This window comes from Echinops telfairi, unplaced genomic scaffold (assembly GCF_000313985.2).
Source record: "Echinops telfairi isolate 266 unplaced genomic scaffold, ASM31398v2 ScPeMD7_12;HRSCAF=54, whole genome shotgun sequence".
NCBI classification, from domain to species: domain Eukaryota; kingdom Metazoa; phylum Chordata; class Mammalia; order Afrosoricida; family Tenrecidae; genus Echinops; species Echinops telfairi.
The window spans coordinates 4,553,727-4,565,443 of NW_022103909.1; the positions used below are offsets into that span (position 1 = coordinate 4,553,727).

The 11,717-nt window shown below is 57.6% G+C and overlaps 1 protein-coding gene across 1 annotated transcript in view; it reads left to right on the top strand.

The window, feature by feature from the left end:
• The window catches only part of KMT2D (lysine methyltransferase 2D), a 40,577-nt gene extending 29,107 nt beyond the window's left edge, over positions 1 to 11,470 (top strand). Inside the window, exons 42-57 of the mRNA XM_045287312.1 lie at positions 72 to 1,724; positions 1,849 to 1,989; positions 2,113 to 2,280; positions 2,417 to 2,576; positions 3,127 to 3,202; positions 3,351 to 3,526; positions 3,612 to 3,742; positions 4,338 to 4,470; positions 4,605 to 4,732; positions 4,914 to 6,054; positions 7,357 to 7,493; positions 7,597 to 7,727; positions 9,406 to 9,691; positions 9,822 to 9,895; positions 9,986 to 10,094; positions 10,231 to 11,470. Coding sequence (XP_045143247.1) covers positions 72 to 1,724; positions 1,849 to 1,989; positions 2,113 to 2,280; positions 2,417 to 2,576; positions 3,127 to 3,202; positions 3,351 to 3,526; positions 3,612 to 3,742; positions 4,338 to 4,470; positions 4,605 to 4,732; positions 4,914 to 6,054; positions 7,357 to 7,493; positions 7,597 to 7,727; positions 9,406 to 9,691; positions 9,822 to 9,895; positions 9,986 to 10,094; positions 10,231 to 10,323 — 4,737 coding nt within the window. The 3' untranslated portion in view covers positions 10,324 to 11,470. The remainder of the gene's footprint in view (positions 1 to 71; positions 1,725 to 1,848; positions 1,990 to 2,112; positions 2,281 to 2,416; positions 2,577 to 3,126; positions 3,203 to 3,350; positions 3,527 to 3,611; positions 3,743 to 4,337; positions 4,471 to 4,604; positions 4,733 to 4,913; positions 6,055 to 7,356; positions 7,494 to 7,596; positions 7,728 to 9,405; positions 9,692 to 9,821; positions 9,896 to 9,985; positions 10,095 to 10,230) is intronic.
• Positions 11,471 to 11,717: the final 247 nt, after the last annotated feature.

An 11,717-nucleotide genomic window follows, 5' to 3' on the forward strand; every position in this document is an offset into this window, starting at 1 on the left:
TACAGCAACAGCAGCAGCAGCAATTTCAGCAGCAGCAATTTCAACAGCAGCAGGTGCAGCAGCAGCAACTTCAGCAGCAGGTGCAGCAGCAGCAACTTCAGCAGCAGCAGGTGCAGCAACAGCAATTTCAACAGCAGCAGCAGATGAGCCTCTTGAACCAGAGTCGAACTTTATTGTCTCCTCAACAGCAGCAACAGCAGGCGACACTAGGCCCTGGCATGCCAGCCAAGCCTCTTCAACACTATTCGAGCCCTGGAGCCCTGGGCCCACCCCTCCTCCTGACTAGCAAGGAACAAGGCATTGTAGAGACGGCTCTACCTCCAGAGGTCACTGAGGGACCCTCAACACATCAGGGAGGCCCATTGACAGCAGGGACTACACCCGAATCCGTGGCCGCTGAACCAGGAGAAATAAAGCCCCCACTCTCTGGTGACTCTCAAGTCCTGCTTGTCCAACCCCAGGCCCAGCCTCAGCCCAACTCTCTGCAGTTCCAGCCCCCCCTGAGGCTCCCAGGACAGCAGCGGCAGCAAGTGAACTTACTCCACACAGCAGGTGGTGGAAGTCACGGGCAGCTAGGCAGCGGAGCAGCTGAGGCGGCCTCCTCTGTGCCCCACCTGCTGTCCCAACCCTCTGTTTCCTTAGGGGAGCAGCAGAATTTTCTGGGTCCCCAACATACCCTTGGGCTAGAGAGGCCCATGCAAAGTAACATAGGGCCACTGCCGCCCAAACCAGGACCTGTCCCTCAGGGTGGGGCAGGAGCCATGCCTACAGTGGGTCAGCTTCGAGCACAGCTCCAGGGAGTTCTGGCCAAAAACCCACAGCTGCGCCATTTGAGTCCCCAGCAGCAGCAGCAGCTACAAGCGCTTCTTATGCAGCGCCAGTTGCAGCAGAGCCAGGCTGTGCGCCAGGCCCCACCCTACCAGGAGCCGGGGACCCAGCCCTCTCCCCTCCAGGGCCTCCTAGGCCGCCAACCCCAGCTTGGGAGCTTCCCTGGATCCCAAGCAGGCCCTCTCCAGGAGCTAGGGGCAGGGCCTCGACCTCAGGGCCCACCCCGGCTCCCTGCCCCACAAGGAGCCTTATCAGCAGGGCCAGTCCTCGGCCCTGTCCATCCCACACCACCACCTTCCAGCCCCCAAGAGCCAAAGAAACCTTCCCCACAATTACCTGCCCCCAGCCCCCAGCTCCCCTCTGAGGGCCAGCTCACACCTACCCAGCCAGGGACCCCAAAGCCCCAGGGGCCACCCTTGGAGCTGCCTTCTGGGAGAGTCTCACCTGCTGCTGCCCAGCTTGCGGACGCCTTCTTTGGCAAGGGGCTGGGACCTTGGGACCCCCCAGACAACCTAACAGAAATGCAGAAGCCAGAACAGAGCAACCTGGGCCCTGGGCATCTGGAGCAGGTGAACGGGCAGGCAGTGCCCGAGCCACCCCATCTCAGCATTAAGCAGGAGCCTCGGGAAGAGCCTTGCGCCCTGGGGGCCCAGGCAGTGAAGAGGGAAGCCAATGGGGAACCACTTGGGGCACCAAGTACCAGCAACCACCTCCTACTGGCGGGCCCCCGCTCAGAGGCCGGACACCTGCTCTTGCAGAAGCTTCTGCGGGCCAAGAATGTACAGCTCGGCACTGGGCGAGGGCCAGAGGGGCTGCGAGCTGAAATCAACGGGCACATTGACAGCAAGCTGGCTGGGCTGGAGCAGAAACTACAGGGTACCCCCAGCAATAAGGAGGTAAGTGAGCTCCAGCCCAAGTGGAGCAGAGGAGCCTGGGGCAGGAGAGCTGGTCTGGGTGAGGCAGACGAGGCCAGGCCTCTGAAGACAGAAGTACCCTTCACTGTGGGCTTCTCTGGCTTAGGATGCCGCAGCAAGGAAGCCATTGACCCCGAAGCCCAAGCGAGTACAGAAGGCAAGCGACAGGTTGGTGAGCTCCCGAAAGAAGCTGCGGAAGGAGGACGGGGTCAGGGCCAGCGAGGCCTTGCTGAAACAGCTGAAACAGGTGACCCCCAGGAGCCAGTCCCCTGGTCCCATTCCAGGATAGGGGGCAGCCTGGCCCCTAGCTGTGCAGTGGCAACGATACAACTACTGTAGGGTCCCAACTTTGTCATCTTGCCCCTCCTAGGAGCTGTCCCTGCTGCCCCTAACGGAGCCTACCATCACCGCCAATTTTAGCCTCTTTGCCCCCTTTGGCAGTGGCTCTCGACTCAGTGGGCAGAGCCAGCTGAGGGGGGCCTTTGGGAGTGGGGCGCTGCCTACTGGCCCTGACTACTATTCCCAGCTGCTTACCAAGGTCAGAAAAATGGCAATACCCTTGAGGTTCTTGGGGTGGTGGGTTGGATTATGCGAGGAAACTGCTGATAGAGTGTGGGTCCAGGAGATTACATCCGTCTCCCTATGCCATCTTGCACACACCACCCCACCCCCAGAATAACCTGAGTAACCCGCCGACACCACCCTCGTCGCTGCCCCCCACCCCACCCCCATCGGTGCAGCAGAAGATGGTGAATGGAGTCACCCCATCTGAAGAGCTGGGGGAGCACCCCAAGGATGCCGCCTCTGCCCGAGACACTGAAGGGGCATTGAAGGGTGAGTTGGCACAAGAGTGGGCACCTTCTTTACAGGCTTTGATGACTGAGGTCTGAGCTAGTTGGTCTGTTACACGATGCTTTGTGAGCTTACAAGGCAGGCTCGCTGGGCTAGGAAGAGCCTCTTAGGGATGGGTTTGTGATGAGCTACAGGGGAGAGGGGAGGAGTGTCGGTGAGGCTGTGTGTCTAAGGAACAGCCCGATTTCAGTGGAGGTGAAGCCAGGGCAGGGCAGGGCTGAGTGCCAGCTCCCGCATTTCTTTGGCTGTGTCACTGCAGACAGCGTGAGTGACATATCTGACCCTCCATTTTCTCATTAGGAACTGGGGGTTGTAGTCATCAATGAAGTTGATAAAAAGCTGAATTGGCAAGAGGCAGCTAAAGTTCAGGACTTTGCACAGAAGGAAGGCTCAGCCAACAAAACTTGTCTGCCCGAGACTGGGAGAGGGGGTGGCCATGATAGCTGAACTATAACCTGTGGTGTTGGAGGGAGAGCACCATGGGCCCTGGCCTCCCTCACCCTGACGGCTCCTCTCCCTCTCTGCCCCACAGATGTTTCCGAGGTGAAGAGTCTGGACTTGCTGGCCGCCTTGCCCACACCACCTCACAACCAGACCGAGGATGTCAGGTGCGGGCGGGGCCGGGGATGAGAGGCCTGGGACCTGCCTCTAAACGTTTCCCTCAGCTTTCACATGAGGCCATGCCACCGACAGATCTGGATTTGGGAAGGGAAGTCCCCAGAGCTGCCGAAACCAGTGTCCAATTTGGGCCCATAGGATGGAGAGTGACGAGGACAGCGATTCTCCTGACAGCATAGTGCCAGCTTCATCCCCTGAGAGCATCCTAGGAGAGGAGGCGCCTCGTTTCCCTCATCTGGGCTCTTGCCGATGGGAGCAAGATGACCGGGCCCTGTCCCCAGTCATCCCCATCATTCCTCGGGCCAGCATCCCAAGTAGGTGCTTCATTGCAACCGTGTGGGGCCAGAAGAGCGAGGCAGCGGGACCTCACTCAACGCACTCTTCCTCTTTCTCATTCAGCCTTCCCAGATGCCAAACCGTATGGGACCCTGGACCTGGAGGCCCCTGGGAAACTGCCTGCCACAACCTGGGAGAAGGGCAAAGGAAGTGAGGTGTCGGTCATGCTGACGGTCTCTGCTGCTGCAGCCAAGGTGGGTCCCGGGGGACCCCAGCCAGGGGGTAGTCCCCGAAGCTCAGGGCGATGGAAAACAAGCCTTGGTTCGTCCAGAGTGCCTGCCATGTGTGAAGGTCTGGTCTAGAGGCTGTGGAATCTGGGGCCTATTTAACATGACAGTTGGTGGCAAAGGCAGACAGATCAGCTGATGAATAGGGCACCACAGAGGCCACAAGTCAGTTCCCAGGTCACATTGGGTGGGCCGTTCTGTTCCCTCTGCTCTTTGACAGGGGTAACAGGGTTTTATGGTCACAGGAAGTGGGAAACCCAGTTACAACGAAGCAAAAGGCAGTGGGTTTCTTACTTCTCGGATACTGGAATGTGCTGATGTGCCTCTTGGGCTATCCGGGATGTGGCTGCGGTGAGCATGGAGACCCTTCCCACTGTGTTCTAGCTGGTGCCATAGCAGTTTGGGAAGCACATGAGACAGGCTGGGAGAGCCCCAGGGCCAGACAGGCAGCTGGATGGGGCGCTTTGTTTCGAGCGCCCTAATTCCCACCAAGTAGGGGGTGGAGGGGCATTGTCAAGCTCCTGCAGCCTCTCTGCTGATGTCCCCATCCCTGCCCTTATAGAACCTGAACGGTGTGATGGTGGCAGTGGCGGAGCTGCTAAGCATGAAGATCCCCAACTCATATGAAGTGCTATTCCCAGAAAGCCCTGCGCGGGCGAGCCTTGAGCCTAAAAGGGGGGGAGTTGAGGCTCCTGGTGAGTGTGGCAGGAATGCCCCTTGGGACATGAGGGCAGTGGTTTCTGGTGAGGGGTTCTGACCCATTCCTTCCTTCCTTCCTCCCTCCCTCCCTCCCTCCCTTCCTCCCTTCCTTCCTTCCTTCCTTCCACAGGTGGGAAAGAAAAAGGTCTGGGTGGCAAGAGCCCAGAAGCCGGCCCGGATTGGCTAAAGCAGTTGGATGCAGTGTTGCCGGGCTATACCCTCAAGAGTCAGCTAGACATCCTGAGCCTCCTGAAACAGGTGGATCTGGGGCACAGGGGTGGGTGAGGGGGAAGGGCAGAGAAGATGGGGCTTTAGGAAGAATGGAACCTGGGTGGGGAGGGGGCGGGACAGGTGCCTACCACCCCCCTCGGCTGTGTGGAAGGTGGAGCGCTAATTTGGGCAGGCATTGGCACTCACTGTCTGGGGTCCCCTCCCATAGGAGAGCCCCGTGCCAGAGCCACCCAGCCAGCACAGCTACACCTACAACGTCTCCAATCTGGATGTGCGACAGCTGTCAGCCCCACCTCCTGAAGAACCCTCCCCACCCCCTTCTCCCATGGCCCCCTCTCCTGCCAGCCCCCTTGCAGAACCCCTGGCTGAACTCCCAGCCGAACCCTTGGCTGAGCCCCCTGTCCCCTCTCCTCTGCCACCGGCCTCGTCCCCAGAGTCTGCCCGGCCCAAGCCCCGAGCCCGGCCCCCAGATGAAGGGGAGGATTCCCGCCCTCCTCGCCTCAAAAAGTGGAAGGGGGTGCGCTGGAAGCGGCTGCGGCTGCTGCTGACCATCCAGAAGGGCAGTGCAAGGCAGGAGGATGAGCGGGAAGTGGCGGAGTTCATGGAGCAGCTGGGCACTGCCCTGCGGCCCGACAAGGTGCCTCGAGACATGCGGCGCTGCTGCTTCTGCCATGAGGAGGGCGATGGGGCCACTGATGGGCCGGCCCGCTTGCTGAACCTGGACCTGGACCTCTGGGTGCACCTCAACTGTGCCCTGTGGTCCACTGAGGTGTACGAGACCCAAGGCGGGGCACTGATGAACGTGGAGGTCGCCCTGCACCGGGGGCTGCTAACCAAGTGTTCCCTATGCCAGCGCACTGGGGCCACCAGCAGCTGCAATCGAATGCGTTGCCCCAACGTCTATCATTTTGCTTGTGCCATCCGCGCCAAGTGCATGTTCTTCAAGGATAAGACCATGCTGTGTCCGATGCATAAGATCAAGGGGCCCTGCGAGCAGGAGCTGAGCTCTTTCGCAGTCTTCCGGAGGGTCTACATCGAGCGGGATGAAGTGAAGCAGATTGCCAGCATCATCCAGCGGGGAGAGCGGCTGCACATGTTCCGTGTCGGGGGGCTTGTGTTCCATGCCATCGGACAGCTGCTGCCCCACCAGATGGCTGACTTCCACAGTGCCACCGCTCTCTACCCTGTGGGCTACGAGGCCACGCGCGTCTACTGGAGCCTCCGCACCAACAACCGCCGCTGCTGCTACCGCTGCTCCATCGGCGAGAACAACGGGCGGCCGGAGTTCATCATCAAAGTCATGGAGCAGGGCCTGGAGGACCTGGTCTTCACCGATGCCTCCCCCCAGGGTGAGCCTGGAGCCTTTGAAGTGGGATTATGAAGCTGTCAGGCGTGTTTCTCTCAGGGTCACCTTATCATGCGATAAGCACCCCAAAACTTTCATGTCGAGGGTGGGGTCCCCTCCCCCTACTCAGGCAGGCAGGGGTCTTATGAAGACACCCCAGGGTAAGTACTTAAGGCTCTCTTTTAAAAAAAAAAAGAAGGCAAGGCTTGATTCCATCTCATGGTAACTCACGTGAGTCCAAGCAGAGCTGTGCCTTCCGGGGCTCTCGAAGTGCTGGGGTTTTTGGAACTAGGTTGTCAGACCCCTTCTCCAAGGCATTCTGGGTGAACTCAACTACCAACCTGTGGTTAGCAGCTATGTGCCTAACTGCTGTGGTACCCAGGGACATCCCAGCCTTTCCATCCCCTTAGATTTCTGAGTATTGGGAAATCTCTTACCCGGCTAACCACACGTGGTCTGGCTGCTCTTTTTGTCCTTAGTGGAGCTAAGGGACACAGTTCTGGCGCCCTGTCATCTGATTTGCCCAACCTGATCCTAGCCATTCGGGTCATTTCTGTGCCTAGACAGCATTCTTTAAATCTGAAGTTTTTAGTTTTAATGATAAAAATAACAATAAGAGCAGATAGCGTTTTGTTGTTGTTTTTAATTTATTATTAATTGGGAGTGAATACATAATATATCATTTAATTTACTATTAATTGGGAGTGAATACATAATATATCATTCCATAGTCCAGTCACGACAAGCAGGATTGCACAGTTGCTACCACAGTCCGTTTCCAAACATTCTTTTTCTTCCTGGACTCCTTGACATCAGCTCCCTTTTACCCCACCCCGCACCCCCTCCCTTCTGAAACCCTTATTCTACTTGCTGCCCCTGTAGGTTCATCAGTAAAATTATGTGTCACAAAATTATGTATCCCTGTAGGTTCATCAGTAAAATAAAGTGCTATGAGTAGGTGATTGTAGTCATCTAGCCCTAGGAGGTAAGCGCTGTTGTACCCAGCATGTATAGGAAGAACCTGCATCTGGAAGATGACCGAAGGCTTTGGGACAAGGTCCCCTGGCCAGTACTGGCCTCTAGAAGCCAGGAGCCTGGCATCAGTGCAGATGTCCTGGGCCTTGTGTTCCTGGTCACCTCCAGCATTGAGGAGCCTCCTGGTTGTGGAGGGAGGGTGGAACTAAGAGACCAAGAGAGGATGGTGAAGAGCCACCGTCGTCACCGGGAGGTGTGAAGGCTCAGGGCTCGGAGCAAGAGGTCAGGGAGGGGAAATGGCCTCTGATGGCTGCTCTTTCTTGCCTTTCAGCGGTGTGGAATCGCATCATCGAGCCCGTGGCTGCCATGCGAAAAGAGGCTGACATGCTGAGGCTCTTCCCAGAGTACCTGAAGGGCGAGGAGCTCTTCGGGCTGACGGTGCATGCCGTGCTTCGCATAGCTGAATCAGTAAGGCAGGGGCTGGGGGCAGGCCGAGCGAGGGCCCTGGGAGCTTTGGTTCTTCCTGCCTTAAAAGAGTGCAGGCTGAGGTGAGCATGGCTTGTGCCCACAGCTGCCTGGGGTGGAGAGCTGTCAAAACTATTTATTCCGCTATGGGCGCCACCCCCTGATGGAGCTGCCACTCATGATCAATCCCACTGGCTGTGCCCGATCGGAGCCTAAAATCCTCACACACTACAAACGGTGAGCTTGGGGACTGGGACCAGGGGATGTGGGCGTTGGTAAGACCTGGCCAACCACTGTAGGAGAGTTTGGGGTACAGATCCGTTTCCTTGGAGAGGCTGGGGAGTCATTCGTAGGCCTCCTGTTTAGAGGGTGCCAAGTATCATGAGGGTAGGTGTTCAGGAGGCCTGGGATGCAGGACAGCTTTCTCTTGGGCACGCTGGGGCTGGGTGTTGGGGAGGCTCTGGGTAGACAGTGGTGAAATGGTATGAAACGCCTGAGGGACCCAGTTTACCTCTTCCCTCTCCTCTTTTGCTTCTAGGGGTGGGGCCTTCATTTTCCCAAACCATGAGAGCTAGGGTCACCTTCCCTGCCCCAGGCTGAATTGAGTTGATATCACAAAAGAAATAATTTGAATATGATAGAAAAAATAATAAAGCCTGACATTTGTATAGCACTTTATACTTTTTTTTTCAAAGCGTTTTCACATCCATTATCTCATTTGATCCTCACAACAACCTTATGAGGTAGGTAGGGCAGGTGGTATGACCCCCCATTTTACAGCTGAGAAAACTGAGGCCTAGAAAGGTGAAGTGACTACACCAAGGTCACGCTGCTGGGCCCAGAAGCTTGCCTGCTGACAGTGGCACACTCGCTGTTGGTCTGTGCTCCACTGGGCGTCGCCTGGTTCCCTGGGCAGAGGGAGGCAGAGGCCGTGGCGGCAAGGCTCGCTCGGAAAATCCTCTGGCTGCCCTGAGACTGCCGTCGAGCAGCAGAAACTCTACCCTTAGGCTCCCCGAGCCCTTAATGCTCAGCAGCAGTGGTTTTCAAATTGTGTGTGTGTGTGTGTGTGTGTGTGTGTGTGTGTGTGTGTGTGTGTGTGTTCCAGAAAGCCCTGGAACACAGACTGAGTGGGCAAACCTCGCGCCCCTTCCTTCAGCCCCCTTCCCCAATTGGGTTCAACCCAAGGGACTCCATTTGTGCAGAGTTCCGATTAACATTTTGTCTAAGGAAACAACCAAACCAACCAACCAACCAAAGATTTCGACTACAGTTTTAAAGAGCAAAAAAGAAACAAAACCCAAACGTTTGAAAACCACTGCTCTGGGATGGGTAAGAATTGGGCTGGTGCCAGGCAGCCGTTATTCCCCTGCACTGAGCTGCCTGCAGTCTGAGGGATGGCAGAAGGGGCAGTCTGGAGGCAGGAAGGGCGCCACCTTCAGGTGTGAATTCATAGCCAATTCCAGCTCAAACTGGGTCCCTGTTAGGGGTTCCTGGGTGTGCAGGAAGCAGGGCTTTGAACAAACTCAGCTTAAATCCAGCCCCGGGCTGCTGGGGAAGGCTCGCTGAGGACCATGGCCTTGAGCGTGGTGTGGCAGGAGGGTGGTAAGAGGCAGGGGGCTGGGGAGAGCAGGCTCAGTGTAGGGGAATTGTGCTTCCCTCTTCCTTTGTGCCCACCCCCACCTGGGCTCTTTGGGGCACCCCCCCTTCTCACACACACACACACACACCAGTAGCTAGTCGCTACCTCACCAAAGCAGGGACCCAGGTGCCTCCCCTCCATTTCCAAGGCAGCACTTCGGATGCTTGCCGGCAGCATGCACATCTAACTGGGGTGCGCACGTCCCAGGGAGGAGGCGGGTGGGGTGCAGCTGCTCAGAAGGAGAGTAGGCTTGTCATGGACTGTGTCACCTCCCAGGCCCCACACCCTGAACAGCACCAGCATGTCCAAGGCCTACCAGAGCACCTTCACAGGCGAGAGCAGCACCCCATACAGCAAGCAGTTCGTGCACTCCAAGTCATCCCAATACCGGCGCCTGCGTACCGAGTGGAAGAACAACGTCTACCTGGCTCGCTCCCGGATCCAGGGCTTGGGGCTTTATGCTGCCAAGGACCTAGAGAAGCACACAATGGTCATCGAGTACATCGGCACCATCATCCGCAACGAGGTGGCCAACCGGCGGGAGAAAATCTATGAAGAGCAGGTAGGGGTTGGCAGAAGGGCCCTCGTGCGTGGGTCAGGCTGCTGACCTCTGCTGAGCAGCTGGATCCCAGCCCCGCTGCTGCCGCTCTCTTGAACCCCTGCCCCATCTTCTACCTTCTGTTCCTCTCCAGAACCGAGGCATCTACATGTTCCGGATAAACAATGAGCACGTGATTGATGCGACCTTGACTGGAGGCCCGGCCAGGTGAGGGACAAATGCAGGAAGAAGGACTTAAGGGGCTCGGGGTATGGCCCACCCAGGAACCCAAATCATCCCAACTCTCCCACCGACCAGGTACATTAACCATTCCTGTGCCCCTAATTGTGTGGCCGAAGTTGTGACGTTTGACAAAGAGGACAAAATCATCATCATCTCCAGCCGGCGAATCCCCAAAGGAGAGGAGGTGAGGGGAAGCATCCTGAGTGCCCTGCTCCCCCCCCCCTCCACTCCGCTTCTCGTCCACCAGCCTCAGCTCAGAGCTACTCTGTCCGCTGCCCTTCTCTGGGGACTTGACATCGACTGCCCTCTTCTCTTTCCAGCTGACCTATGACTATCAGTTTGACTTTGAGGACGATCAGCACAAGATCCCCTGTCACTGTGGAGCCTGGAATTGTCGGAAATGGATGAACTAAGAAGCTTTGAGGCTACCAGGCAGGGGAGGCCCCCCATCCCCCACCTCTTCCCTGAAAGGGACGAGGGGGAAGAGCGGTAGCAGCCAGAGCCAGGACCCAGGGCTGGGGCTGCTGGCTGACCGGAGCCCCTGGAGCAGGAGGCTGGGGCAGAGGGCCCTAGGCCAAGCCCACCCTGGGCACCAGGGACAACCCTCTTCCCCGCCACCAGCCCCTCGGCTGGCATCTCTGCCCCCAGCTCCAGGAGGGGCCGGACAGAAGCAGCCACTGGGCATCTCAGGTTTGAGGGGGATACGGGCCGGGAACTACCCAGAAGCGTCTGGGAGGCAGCAGGGAGGGGGAGGAGGATGTGTGGTTGGGCCTCACAGCCCTGCTGCTCCCACCGACCTCTCCGGCCCAACTCATGGCTGCAAAGAGACTTGACTAAGCTTGACAATCCCAAAGGCTGGGTCCCACACCTGGCCCTGCCTGCCGGGTCCTGCCCCCACCCTCACCCCTCTCCCCTTCCCTCTTGATCTGTCTCTGTCTCCCTCTTCTCCTCTGTGTTTCCGTCTCTCTGTGGGTTGTGTTTCCTTGTTTTCCACTCTGACAAATGCAACATGAACGGGAAAGAGGTGCCCAGCTGCCCACGAGGGCAAGCCAGGCAAGCCGGGCAAGGAGACCCCGCACCCACACCTACCTCATTTAAGTGTTGGATTTTTTGCTGTTTTGAAATGTGAGACCCTCTCCAAGCCCCCTACTGCCCCAACCCTCTCCCCCACCTCACTGCCCTCTTCTGAGTGGGTGGAAGGGCGGGTCAGAAGAGGAAGAAAAAAACAACAACAAAAAACTCATCTTTGTTTTTAATTCTGGGCATGGGGTGGTGGCTGTGGCTGAGGAAGAGGAAGACTGGGGATGGCTGGCCCCTGGTTGCTCTAGGACTTCCTTCTCCTTCTGCACATGGGGGCAGGAGGGCTGTGCTAACCTAGGACCAGGTTGTCTCTCCCATTAATTCAGCCCCATCATGAGCCCATTTGCCCTCTAACCCCTGGATGGGGCGGGCGGGCGGGGCCAGGGTGAGGGCTGTCCCTGAGTGGCATGCCCGTACCCAGTGAGGCAGGGTGTGGCCCGGAGCTCCCACCTTTCCCTCAGTCACCAAACTGCTGCTGGTCTGGTGGGAAGGGGTGGTGACGTGGGGGCGGGGGGGAGCTTAGTGTCAGCGCGGGGAGGGTGGGGGGTATTTATCTATTTATACATGGGATTGTACATAGTCTTGTGGGGCATGGGGGAGCCGGCTGGAGGTGAGAACCCTCCCCTCTCCCCCCACCCCCGGGGAGAGCAAATGTAAAACTACTAATTTTTGTGCTTTATATATTCTATATAAATATATCTATTTTCTTTTTACAAAACCAGTTTAT